At 32.4% G+C, this 14,783-nt stretch overlaps 1 protein-coding gene across 1 annotated transcript in view; it reads left to right on the forward strand.

Annotated features, from left to right (window-relative positions):
* LOC136028146 (growth factor receptor-bound protein 14-like) overlaps positions 1-14,783 on the forward strand; it is a 243,917-nt gene that overhangs the window by 223,835 nt on the left and 5,299 nt on the right. The window contains exons 9-11 of the mRNA XM_065705808.1: positions 623-764; positions 5,153-5,321; positions 6,914-7,007. Coding sequence (XP_065561880.1) covers positions 623-764; positions 5,153-5,321; positions 6,914-7,007 — 405 coding nt within the window. The remainder of the gene's footprint in view (positions 1-622; positions 765-5,152; positions 5,322-6,913; positions 7,008-14,783) is intronic.

Raw genomic sequence — 14,783 nt, forward strand, 5'->3', positions numbered from 1 at the left:
TTCCGATGTGGAATAACCTCTAAAATCATTTGTTGGAAATTTTTAAGCAATTTTTGGGCTTTTTTCTCTTTTTTTCAAGAAATATTTTGCAATGCGTATTCTTTTTTACTGAATAAATTATAATTTTATATTATATTGTTGATTTTTCTTCTAGTTCAATGTGACCATAATCTGTCGGAAAGAAATTTCCTGGCTTAGTTTATGTTTTGTTTTCAGCACGGAAAATGTGGCCAAGTATATTCAAATATGATCTTATTAAAATTGGCTAAAAAAGAAAGAAAGTTTTATACCCAAAGTATTTTCAAAAGAAAGTTTATTAACCAAAGCATTTTCATGATTTAAATTTTTTTTTTCGTGTGCATATCCTTATTTTTATAAAATATCCTAATAAGCGTTTTGAGAATCAAGCAATAGTGGATCTACTGCGTTAACGCAAAAATCTAAAAATTTAAAAGAAAGACTTCGTTGATTTCAGGTGCAAAGCCTTAGGACATATTTTTATTTCCTCTTATCTTAAATTCCGTCTATCTTTTTTTTACACTAGGGAAAAGGCTTTATTATGCTTAAAAAGCACCTTTATTACATTTAGACAATTTAATTTAATTTTTTTTTTCATTTTTAGGAAAGCATACGATGGAGAGTTCCTATGGATTTTACGGGTAGACCTGGTCGTATCGTTGAAGATGAGCAAGTAGCGCCTCACGTAGCTGCCGCAGAAGGTCATAACTGGAAAAGACGTTTATTAGGCAGTAAATGTCTCTTGGGTATGTTTAGTGTGGGCTACTAGAATAATATTGGACAAAAACGTTTCAAAGCTGTCGTTATATGTTAAAATAAGTTAAAGCTTCTACGTATTTTTAAAACTTATTTTTGACAATGTTGTTTTCTATAAGACCAACTCCGAAGCTAAACCTACTTCTTTTGTGATTAATAGGTATAATTAGTCAGAACAATATCGATACTACCACCAGTTTTAGTGAAACATCGAAGTACTACGTTGAAGAGAATTGACAGATTAGCAGCACCTTCTTCACGCACAAATCGTTTTTCCAACTCATTCATCCCTTTCTTTGTATCAAAGTATAACAATTGTTGATTTTATCCTATTTGTCTTCTGATTTTTTTTTGTCGTTTGATTTAATCTCTTTTTTGTAAGCACAAGCGCCATTTAGTTTTATGACTACGAGAGATTGTGCAAATAAAACCGATTCTAAAAAAAAAATTCTATTATAACATTCTTTTAAATTATCTTAAAAGTGGTAATATTTTGCATTTAAATCACCGCCTAGTGCCGTTAGGATGGATTGTTCTTCTCTCTGTATACCTTTCTGAAGACTGTACCAACAGAGAAATTTCAAGCTTGTATTTGAAAACAAATAAATAATAGGTAAAGCTATGTATCATAATCACGATTATGAGAGCCAAGGGTAAGAGACTGCTGGCCATTTTTGGTCTCTAATCCCTGGTAAAAGTATCAAACCCCCCGGAGCAGAGCTTTATTCTTTCTATGACCAGATATTATTGTAAGCGAAGCAGTAGCGAGCAGTTGTATTTTCCTTACTAAAGTATCTCTTGGGAATTACGTCCAATGGTGAAATTGTTCCCCTTAGCATTTATGCCACGAGGGACTTAGGTTCGTCTCCCAGATAAAGGTAAAAACTTAATTTGAATATTAATCAATCAAGTTCGTTTCAAAAGCTACTCTAAAATCAGAGTTCTTAGTGAAAGATAAGCTATTGGGTTTTTAAAAATACAGAAAAGTATATTTTTATCCGTCCATAACCTTAATCAGGAGCAACTAATCCTAAAAAAATGTGAGCTGATTATTAACTCACGTGAAGACTAGCTTTTTGTTGGGAGCGAAATCGGACTTTTGAAACGTAAGTCGAATCAGTAGTCATATAGTGGCTAGATCAAAAGTCGAATGTGTATGTGGGGGGGTCCTCTGGGAGTGGGGTTTATTGTTTTAAATTTTTGCATGTTTTTCCTATGATCTGTTAAATTTTTCACATAGTTTGCCTATTTTTTTTTCCTGTTTTTCGTATTGATCCCCTTCTCTCTGAAATAAAATCCTTGTTTTTTTTATTCTTTTTTATAATCCGATTTTTTTTTTCTTTTGTTGTTCGGGGTGGAGCTTACAAGATATTTTTCAAGATTAGTATTGTTGATGCTTCAAATATGAGATACTGAATGGATTCAGGCATTTTTGGCAATTTAAAGAAGATATGGGACCCACCTTCCATTCTCTTTCGGAAGTGAAAATTACTTGGCATTTAATCCTGCAACGTACCGTATAATCTGATTTATTTGCAGCATCCGAATAGGGAATGCAGGCCGAAAGGCCTTAGCAAACTTCGAGAGCCTTGCTCTCAGACTGTTTTTTTGTGTGAAAAGGTCCTGGCCGCTAATTGGTCGGATTGTTTTGATACTAAAAGATTGGCTAGCTCTAATCCCCTTGATGGTTTGGAATATTTAGAAGTGAAATGTCTTTCCTTGCTGTTGAAAACTAAACAGAATTCTCTTGAGAGAGACTATTTCGCTGCCTGGGACAGCGAAATAGTCTGGTGATTTCTAATGAGCATCTTGAATCTGATCCTGCTCAATGGTTCCAAAGCTTTATTTATGGCTACTGCCTTGGTAGTGAGAATTGAAGGCCACTTGCAGTCTGTTTGATTTGGAATATTACGAAATTGGAATTTGTTGTTAGGAATATATCCAGTTTTGCACCGTTAGAAATTCTTTGTGTTTTCGATTGGAGTCACTCTGATTTTTTATCTTTCATCTGGCTAGAGTTAAGTTGGGTCTGGGATCATTTCCCATGGAGAGGTTTTAGGAGTTATACTGAAGTATGACGGAATTTTTGTACAGTACTGAAGGATGAATATATTGCGTCTATAGTTAGAATTCTTGATAATTGTCTTGCCTTTCCAGAGGATATGAAGTTATGTAAGGTGATCCTCAGAGTGAGGTTTTGAACTCCATCTAGATTTACAGTAGATCTTTTACACAGCTTTCGTATGCTTCTATTTCATGCCCCATTTTGGGTCTTTTGTACTAGAAGTAAAATTGTAAAAGAATCTTTGATGGTTTCGCCCAGTCTGTGCCAGCCATTCTCTCTAGAATATTAACTTTCTGCCAGCATGTTTTTTTTATCCTCCCTCACCTGGGGTCTCCAAATCAATTTTGGGTCAGTGGTGATTCCAAAAATCTTTGCTTGAGTTGTATGATCTGAAATGTCTCTGTATATTTTTGTCATAGGTCACGTGATACACTTTCTTCTATAAAATACTATTAGCTCTGACTTTTCAGGTGATAGTAGTATGCCCACTGCTTTAGAAAAATGGTAAGGTTCATCTAGTGATTTTTGCATGGAGTCTGCAGGTCGTCATTGTTACTTCTTGCACGCCATAGATGAAGATTATCTGCACAGACACCCTTTCTAATTAAATTCTCGAGAAAAAAGCTTACTAACAAGAATCTGAATAGGAAAGTAGTTGAGGGGATCCTTCCGGGACACATGGCTGCTTCTTTCTCCGTTGATAGTTTCTCTTCATAGGTACACTGTAATATTTTCGTAGGAGAAAGTTCAACAATTAACTGTATAGAATTTTGAAGAAAGTCCATAGAATGCATTGCATCGAATCCTTTTGTCCATGGTCAAGACTCAGCGTGGCAAGAAGGATTTTCTTTTCCATGAGGGCATGTTTGACTTAGCTCTCTAGGATAAGTAGGGCATCATTGGTGCCTCGGTCTCTACGGAAGCCAGCTTGGAAATGTGGGATCTATAGGACAGCACTGTCTCTGCAGATTTTCTGTGTTCTGTTTTTCGGTTAATTACCAACTGCTTCCTAATCCCTGAAGCCACATTGTGTCTTTAAGCTGTGTTATATACTTTAGTCATGCTTTTACGATCTGTCATCTGCCTCGACTAACTGTTTACAAGTTATTTCGTCTTGTCCTGATGTGGATTTTGAATTCACCTTTCTGATGCAGTTTTGAAGTTCTTCAAAAAATGAACGGCGCTGCCAAGCTATTTTTTAACTTCGTCTCGTCATAGAGTCTGTAAATTTTCAGTGGTTTATTGTCAAGTTGTTTGGTAGTTTTTTCAGAGGTATTTGGCAAGGCTTCTCCTTTCCCTCCACCCACTGTTTTTAATTGTCTTTTCGTTTGCCATCAAAATGATTATTCGTTGGACTCGTCCAACAATTCTATGTATTGGGATTATAACGGTGGATTTTAGAGAATGGAATATTCCGATCTTTCTCTTGGGAAAAATGTGACCAAATTTATTTTTATACTTTACCTCGTTCTTTTAAATTTTGTTTCTTGCAGCTTTCTTAACTCTCATTGATTCTGCTCAATCTTTTCCCTCCACATTTTTTGTGTCCGTTTCCCGTGATTGCCAGAGTTAATGCTAATTAGTTTAGATATTGACTTGTCAGCATTGTTTTGATGATTTTTGTAGCCATTTGTTCTGGATCAATTACGTCTGTTACTCTATTGAAATTTTTAGATGCTAAATATCCTGTGAAGAGATCCCAATTCGCTAGTCTGTTTTCAAATTGGTATAAGGATAGATTGTTGTGACAATACCAGTCGTATTTTCTTGTTAGAAACGCTGCTTAGTCGGATTGAACTTCGTCCACTATGCATATCTTTATTTTAGGATATAGGTATAGGGAGACCAAATGGAAATCTGTTCTGCTTGGTTTGCCTGTCTTAATGCTAAAGTCCGTCTCCCAGTTAAATGGTGTGAATAAACATATTTTTTCGATTGCAAGTAAAGTTTCTTCAGTTCTTCTTCTTCCTTTATTGGACGTTTGGAGTTCTTTCCACTGAAAGCCTGGTGCGTTGAAGTCTCCAACAACAATTAAACTGCACAAAGTTAAATGCGACACTATGTCATATGCTGCTCCTAAGGAGAGCTGCCACCTAGTGAATGTTCTAAGCAAAGTAAGTAAAAGTAATGTTGGCGCATACATCTGTTGCGTTTGCTACTTGACAGTCATTTGTGCCCCTGCCTTCTTTGAATGACTAGTTTCCTACTCCATGGAAACAAAAGTTCTAAAAACTAATTAAAATTGGATTAAGGTCGTGCCTTTTTTACATTCATTAAATAGAGGTTAATTTAAAACGTACGTTACAATTTTAGGTCAAAGTGCCCCCACCTCCTCTACTCCTCGATCTCCAAAAGTGTTCGGTATTGGACAAGCCACTACTGGTCTTGAAGCAGGTATACACATGACACAGCCCTGGTTTCACAGTGGGATGTCTAGGGAAGAAGCGGCGCACCTATTAACTACATCAGGTCTCGTCGACGGGTAAGTAAATACCTCATTCCTTAATCTTGAAAATTTTCATGTCTGAAGGAATTTTCAATGACTATGAAATTATTATGTATTTCTTCTTAAAAGATAAGCGAAGAACTTAATTCTTCGCTTAATTTAATCTGCAATCGGCAATTTTGAGGATTAACCTGGATAGATCCCATGAGTTGAGAAAAGAGAATAAATTACCAGATAGGCTGATATTGTTTGGGTAAATGTATTGCTTTCTGGATGGGTAATTTAAGTTCCTTAAATTTTATTGCGGTGCAAGACAACTACTTTGGTATCTTTTTCTGGTTTCTTTATGTGCAGCGATCCAAGATAGGAATAAAAAAAATTCAGGAAGGGGGATGTGAAACGGAAGAAAAGTTCTGCTGACGTCTGTGCTGTCTTAGATAAAGAGCAATGTGCCTCCTGTTGCTTTTTTTTTTTTTTTGGCATAAGTGCATGGAAAATGTTGTACAATTGAAAAACTTTTATCATTTTGTGCACTAATGAAAATATCTGCTTACTGTTGCCGTTTTTTTTTTTTTTTATTATTATTATTATTATAAATACACCGAGTTGGACGCTCAAACGAATTACCATAGATTGGTATGTTACATAATTTTACTGGAAATGTGAAATGGTTTTCCTTCTATTTTATGACTTCTGCCATAACATATATTATATCCCGGAATGTTCGTGTAAATGCGACCTTAGTTATATTATTACAGGGTCGTACCATCTTTCAGAAAAGTATTGAAAATTAAACACTTGAGATTGAAAATAACATGGTTATCACAATAATTATAACAGTACAGAAATGAAAATTGTTTTTATTCTTCAAATTGAAAATTTTGCCAATGAGCACAGTTTATAATTTTTGGGCTCCTTTAAGTAAGCATATCAATAGGAAGTAATTTATATTTGATAAAACTTCGAAAGATTCCAGATTATCCCCTAAAAAAGAAAAAAAGAAAGAATTTCAATAGAATCTGTTTTCTAGGTCTTTGAGCTTGATAGAATCATGGGGACTATCAAGACTTCATTAGAATTTGAGGACCCAGAAGAAACTTATTGAAACTTTTTGGCGATTTAATTTTAATTTGACAAAAGACCAGTAAAACAAAAAGAAAGACGTGATGGCTTATGTTAATGTAAGAGAAGCAGATTATGTAGGAAGAAAGGATGTCCGCCTTTGATGCACAAAATATATTTTTTTTTCTATCTTAGTAATAGATGCCTATGAAGAGGGGTATGACCACTATATTAGTTTCGTGAGGAAGTGGCGGTCCACTTGAGGGGGAAAACTTAACCAATGACAGGCCTGAAAAAATACATGCTTACAAGTAATTTCAGGTTTCAGAATGGGAAATGTGACTCCTTCTCTCTCTTTTTGACCGTCTCACTGCTTATTTGAATCAAATAATTGTCTACTATTTAATGAGTAATGCACGAAGGTTAGATAAGCGCATATCTTTGCTGAAAACCTGAGAGTCATTTTAATAAGGTGAACGTAACGCAGATTGTATACCTTATATGTATTGAAGTTTCAAGTTGTTTTTTCTTCTGTTTTATTTAGTTTTTGTGTTATTTTTTCTTAGGGCTTTCGTTGTCAGAGAAAGTCGGAGCAAAGCTGGAATTTACGTCCTGTCCTATCTTTATCGCGGCAGAGTTCATCATGCCCAAATAACTCAGGTAAGAAAAAGTTTCAGCCTCAGAATACAAAAAGAAACAAAAATAGATTTCAAAATTCCAATAATATAAAATTGATTCAAAGAAAAATATAGTGTCTAAGCTTTGTATTGCTACGCAGTTTGTTGCATCAATATATACAAGTATCTCAAATTTCGTAAATTAGCTTTATAACGTGACCATTACTCAATTTCGTTATATATATATATATATCTATATATATAAAAATAAGTTGTCTGTGTGTGGATCTGTGGATCTGTGGATCAGGTGACGTCAAAACTGAAAAAACTAAAAAAAGGCAAAACTTACAAAAAAAACTAAAAACTAATAAAAAAAATAAAAAAGCTAAAAAACTAAAAAAACTAAAAAAAGGCAAAAACTACAAAAAAAACTAAAAACTAATAAAAAAGCTAAAAAACTAAAAAAACTAAAAAAAGGCAAAAACTACAAAAAAAACTAAAAACTAATAAAAAAAATAAAAAAGCTAAAAAACTAAAAAAACTAAAAAAACTAAAAAGAGGTAAAAAACTAAAAAAACTAACTACAAAAAAAACTAAAAACTAATAAAAAAATAAAAAAGCTAAAAAACTAAAAAAACTAAAAAAAAGGCAAAAACTACAAAAAAAACTAAAAAATAATAAAAAAGCTAAAAAACTAAAAAAACTAAAAAAGGCAAAAACTACAAAAAAAACTAAAAACTAATAAAAAAAATAAAAAAGCTAAAAAACTAAAAAAACTAAAAAAACTAAAAAAAGGTAAAAAACTAAAAAAACTAAAAAAAGGTAAAAAACTAAAAAAAAACTAAAAAAAACTAAAAAAAAGGAAAAAACTGAAAAATAAGCTAAAATAAAGGTAAAAACCAATAAAAAACTAAAAAAAAAACTGAAAAAACTAAAAAAAAGGCAAAAACTACAAAAAAACTAAAAACTAATAAAAAAAATAAAAAAGCTAAAAAACTAAAAAACTAAAAAAAGGCAAAAACTACAAAAAAAACTAAAAACTAATAAAAAAGCTAAAAAACTAAAAAAACTAAAAAAAGGCAAAAACTACAAAAAAAAACTAAAAACTAATAAAAAAAATAAAAAAGCTAAAAAACTAAAAAAACTAAAAAAACTAAAAAAAGGTAAAAAACTAAAAAAACTAACTACAAAAAAAACTAAAAACTAATAAAAAAAATAAAAAAGCTAAAAAACTAAAAAAACTAAAAAAAGGCAAAAACTAAAAAAAAAAAACTAAAAAATAAAAACTAAAAAATAAAATAAAAAAGCTAAAAAACTAAAAAAACTAAAAAAAGGCAAAAACTACAAAAAAAACTAAAAACTAATAAAAAAAATAAAAAAGCTAAAAAACTAAAAAAACTAAAAAAAGGTAAAAAACTAAAAAAACTAAAAACTAAAAAAAACTAAAAAAAGGAAAAAACTGAAAAATAAGCTAAAATAAAGGTAAAAACCAATAAAAAACTAAAAAAAAAACTGAAAAAACTAAAAAAAAGGCAAAAACTACAAAAAAAACTAAAAACTAATAAAAAAAGTAAAAAAGCTAAAAAACTAAAAAAACTAAAAAAACTAAAAAAAGGTAAAAAACTAAAAAAAATAAAAAATAAAAAAAAACTAAAAAAAAGGAAAAAACTGAAAAATAAGCTAAAATAAAGGTAAAAACCAATAAAAAACTAAAAAGAAAAAAAAGGAAAAAACTAAAAAAAATTTTCATCTAAAAAACTAAAAAAAACTAAAAAAGGTAAAAACTAAAAGAACTAAAAAAGAAAAAAATAAATGACGACACTCAAAGAGAAAGCGACCAGGACAAAAGGAATGTTCGATTAGCAATCAACAAAGCACCGGGACACAGGGAGTATAAATGACGACCAGGACATAAGTAAAAAAAAAAACTAACAAAACTAAAAAGAAGGTAAAAACTACAAAAAAACTAAAAAGAAAAAAAAAACTAAAAACTAATAAAAAAACTAAAAAATCTAAAAATCTAAATAAACTAAAAAAGAAAAAAAAAGGAAAAAAATAAAGGAGAAAAACAAAACTAAAAAACGAATGTATATACAGACCGGGACACCGGGATACAAATGACGACCGGGACACAGGGAATATAAATGACGACCGGGACACAGGGACACAACTACAACGGGGACACCGGGGGAAACAGGGGGATATAAATGACGACCGGGACACCGGGACAGGGAATGGTCGATTAGCAATCACCATCAACAAAGCTCAAGGGCAATCATTAGAATCATGAGGTATAGATCTGAATACAGATTGTTTTCCCATGGACCATTATATGTTGCATGTTCAAGAGTCGGTAAACCTGACAATCTATTTATATGCAAAGACAATGGGACGCAATGGGACAGCAAAGAATGTTGTATATTCGCAAGTTTTACGTAGTTAAAACCATATATATATATATATATATATATATATATATATATATATATATATATATATATATATATATATATATATATATATATATATATATATATATATCTATCTATCTATATTCACAGGTGGGACATAGGGACACAACTACAATGGCGCGTAACTATTATGGCGCGTAACTATTATGGCGCGTAACGACTTACGCGCGCGGGGGGGCTTGGGGGGGGCGCGAAGCGCCACCCCAACAGCTAGTATATATATATATATATATATATATATATATATATATATATATATATATATATATATATATATATATATATATATATATATATATATATATATATATATATATAATTAAAGTATATAATAACTATAACTTTATAAGCTATAAAGTTATATAAAGTAAATATAAAGTATATTATAAATTTAATTACTAAAGTAGGAAAACAGTCTTCCTTTCTCCTTCTGTCTGTTTTTTTATAGTTTTTGTTTATTTCTGTGTTTGTGTTGCATTGATGATTTCTTTTCTCATATATATGAGAAATATATATGAGAAAAGAAATATGTATATATATACATGTATATATCTTCTATATATATATAAAAATAAGTTGTTTGTCTGTGGGTCTGTCGAGTGACGTCGTGTCATCATGTCATGAAGTTTGTTGTCGTCATGTTTGTTATGACGATGACGTCATTAAATGTATTTAAGAAAATCTTTCAAAGACAAATTTTTAATTGTAAGGAGATCGTGGACGGAAAAATGTTTAATTGTAAAATGACTGAAGAACCTACAATGGCTTCAGCCGAGGAAGCTGCTCAAAGAGTCTATGCCAAAAAACTTGCGGCTGATAGAGAAAGTAAGAAAAGAAAGCGTGCCGAGGAATCACAAGAACAGCAAGAAAACAGGCTTGCGGCTGATAGAGAAAGTAAAAACAGAAAGCGTGCCGAGGAATCACAATATATATATATATATATATATATATATATATATATATATATATATATATATATATATATATATATATATATATACTAAATATATACTATATATATATCTATCTATCTATATAAAAATAAGTTGTTTGTGTGTCTGTCGAGTGACGTCATGTCATCATGTCGTCATGAAGTTAGTTGTCGTCATGTTTGTTATGACGATGACGTCATTAAAGATATTTAAGAAAATCCTTCAAAGACAAATTTTTAATTGTAAGAAGATCGTGGACGGAAAATGTTTAATTGTAAAATGACTGAAGAACCTACAATGACAACAGCAAATGACGACAGGGACACAAATGACGACCGGGACTCAGGGAATATAAATGAAGACCGCGACACAGGGACACAACTACAACGGGGACACCGGGGGAAACAGGGGGATATAAATGACGACCGGGACACCGGGACAGGGAATGGTCGATTAGCAATCACCATCAACAAAGCTCAAGGGCAATCATTAGAATCATGAGGTATAGATCTGAATACAGATTGTTTTCCCATGGACCATTATATGTTGCATGTTCAAGAGTCGGTAAACCTGACAATCTATTTATATGCAAAGACAATGGGACGCAATGGGACAGCAAAGAATGTTGTATATTCGCAAGTTTTACGTAGTTAAAACCATATATCTATATATATATATATATATATATATATATATATATATATATATATATATATATATATATATATATATATATATATATATATATCTATCTATATTCACAGGTGGGACATAGGGACACAACTACAATGGCGCGTAACTATTATGGCGCGTAACGACTTACGCGCGCGGGGGGGCTTGGGGGGGCGCGAAGCGCCCCCACCAACTAGGTGTTGGGGTGGCGCGAAGCGCCACCCCAACAGCTAGTATATATATATATATATATATATATATATATATATATATATATATATATATATATATATAATTAAAGTATATAATAACTATAACTTTATAAGCTATAAAGTTATATAAAGTAAATATAAAGTATATTATAAATTTAATTACTAAAGTAGGAAAACAGTCTTCCTTTCTCCTTCTGTCTGTTTTTTTATAGTTTTTGTTTATTTCTGTGTTTGTGTTGCATTGATGATTTCTTTTCTCATATATATGAGAAATATATATGAGAAAAGAAATATGTATATATATACATGTATATATCTTCTATATATATATAAAAATAAGTTGTTTGTCTGTGGGTCTGTCGAGTGACGTCATGTCACCATGTCGTCATGAAGTTAGTTGTCGTCATGTTTGTTATGACGATGACGTCATTAAAGGTATTTAAGAAAATCGTTCAAAGACAAATTTTTAATTGTAAGAAGATCGTGGACGGAAAAATGTTTAATTGTAAAATGACTGAAGAACCTACAATGGCAACAGCCGAGGAAGCTGCTCAAAGAGTCTATGCCAAAAAACTTGCGGCTGATAGAGAAAGTAAGAAAAGAAAGCGTGCCGAGGAATCACAAGAACAGCAAGAAAACAGGCTTGCGGCTGATAGAGAAAGTAAAAACAGAAAGCGTGCCGAGGAATCACAATATATATATATATATATATATATATATATATATATATATATATATATATATATATATATATATATATATATATATATATATATATATACTAAATATATACTATATATATATCTATCTATCTATATAAAAATAAGTTGTTTGTGTGTCTGTCGAGTGACGTCATGTCATCATGTCGTCATGAAGTTAGTTGTCGTCATGTTTGTTATGACGATGACGTCATTAAAGGTATTTAAGAAAATCCTTCAAAGACAAATTTTTAATTGTAAGAAGATCGTGGACGGAAAAATGTTTAATTGTAAAATGACTGAAGAACCTACAATGGCAACAGCAAATGACGACAGGGACACAAATGACGACCGGGACACAGGGAATATAAATGACGACCGCGACACAGGGAATATAAATGACGACCGCGACACACAAAGAGAAATTACAGACTGGGACACCGGGACACAAATGACGACCGGGACATAGGGAATATAAATGACGACCGGGACACAGGGACACAACTACAACGGGGACGCCGGTGGGCACAGGGGGATATATAAATGACGACGGGGACACAGGGAATGTTCGATTAGCAATCACCATCAACAAAGCTCAAGGGCAATCATTAGAATAATGAGGTATAGATCTGAATACAGATTGTTTTTCCCATGGACAATTATATGTTGCATGTTCAAGAGTCGGTAAACCTGACAATCCATTTATATGCACAGACAATGGGACAGCCAAGAATGTTGTATATTCGCAAGTTTTACGTAGTTAAAAACATATATATATATATATATATATATATATATATATATATATATATATATATATATATAGTAACGACTTACGCGTGCGGGGGGGCGCGAAGCGCCCCCACCAACTAGGTGTTGGGGTAATTATATATATAATTTGATTTCATTTTGGACCAAGAAATAGTAACATAATCCAAGATTTGGAGACAGAGCCTGTGAGGTGTCTAAGCAAAGCATCTGTGCTTTGTCAATTCCAACTTGACATGACATGGTGAGATGATGCAGCATCAGCTTGGAGATTAATGATTAAAGAAAAGAAGTGGTTTATGCACTAGGGTACCGATGATAATACTGACAAAATTCCATCGATATCGATAATGTCATTGGTGTCGATAACCCTCAGCTGCATAAATATATAACTTGGAATACTATCCTCCTCTACTAGGTAATAATTTTTACTTGTATCAATAGGAAAAAATTGTCTAGAAAAAACAACCCTTCTCAAATTGATGCCTGGTCCCTAGGAGCATCAATTCCTTAGTCCAAGTTTGATATCTATCCATTTATTTGTCTGATGTGTAATGTTTAGATTCTCCTCAAAATATTTTAAAATAGGACATTTTTTTTCTACTTTTTACAAGTTTAAATCATTTACTGAGAAAAGTTATAAGCAATATCAGAATTCTTCGTGAGTGAGTGAGTGTATATATATATGATACTCTGAGTGGATTGTTTTCTTCGTTGGTAAGATGATATATCTGAAAATGAATCATATGATATAAGCATATTGTTGGCGCAAATTACAGCTGTGGGTTTGTCATGAAGTCGCACGTTTAACGCATAAGAAACGTGATAACGGGAACAAAAGCTGATGGGAACGTAAACTTTAAGAAGCTCCACTAACATCGACGTTGAACTTAATGTGTCTGAAACGTAAATTTATAAGTAGTTTAAATAACATAGAACAAGGAGATTGGAACAAAATCTAGTTTAAAAATTGTAATTGCTATCTTTCGTTTTTCTGAAAAGTAAAGGTCAACGCATTTGTACTAAGTTGGCAGTAGGCTTCATCCACCATTAAAAGTAGCTTCAACGCCAAATAGTTCCCAGAATAAGACAAGAAACGTCTTTTTCCCTTATTTATTACTAGCTGTAATTCGTGAGATCCGCTCTGGATAGCGTATTTCATCTCGGTAACACTTGATGTTTCCAATAGTTTCTTACTACAAGAATAAAACTTCTAAAAAGTGATATAGGCTAATAATTAAAACAAAAAAAAAACAAAAAAAAAGCGATACATTAACTGTTTTAAAAGGGAACCCCACGGGTGTCCATAGCTTCCTTTATTGTAAGCTTTAATGAATTTGATGATGGTAGCATTAGGGTCTATAATACCATATCTCCTATTCACCCAAGAATTACTTGCCCAGGGTTGGGGGGTTTAGAAGATATTTAGCATACCGGTGATAAATTTGCCGGAGTTACTTTAATTCCATTGGCTAGAAGGTACGCCAAAAAGTGGCAACGTACAAAAAAATTGGAAGCTTACGTGAAATATACGATTTAGCTGGTAGCCGTGATTAAAATGAAGTTCGTTAGATCCTACGCTACCATAGGCACTGCATGTCCGGCACTGGAAATGCCGAATGAGAAGCTTTCTAGTTGTTTTAAGAAAGTCGCCCATTCACCGGGAGGTCAAGATATTTCATTCCTGGTTTAGGAGCAACAGGTACTTCATCTAGATCAACTCTATATCATTTGGGAACTGGACTTCAGTTGAATAGTACCACTTCTGACTTTTCAGTGTTAAACTTAAGATTTATCTTTAAATATTCTTGATTCAGAATGGAAATTTTTTTCTCCAACGTCAGGACCGTTTGGCTGGGGTTGAAGTCATTGTCCGCGTAAGCAATAAGAGATTCATCTATCCCTTCTAAAATGCAAGGGGAAGCCGCTTGGGATTCTGCGTCCAGAAATCTGTTATTAAACGCGACTGGGGATGTAAGGGTGCACCTTCCCTTACTACACAGCTATCAGGCATGACTATCTCTGTAATCATTATGTTAGACAAATTAACTATGACAATTAAATGA

The sequence above is a fragment of the Artemia franciscana genome, chromosome 6 (assembly GCF_032884065.1).
Source record: "Artemia franciscana chromosome 6, ASM3288406v1, whole genome shotgun sequence".
Lineage (NCBI taxonomy): Eukaryota > Metazoa > Arthropoda > Branchiopoda > Anostraca > Artemiidae > Artemia > Artemia franciscana.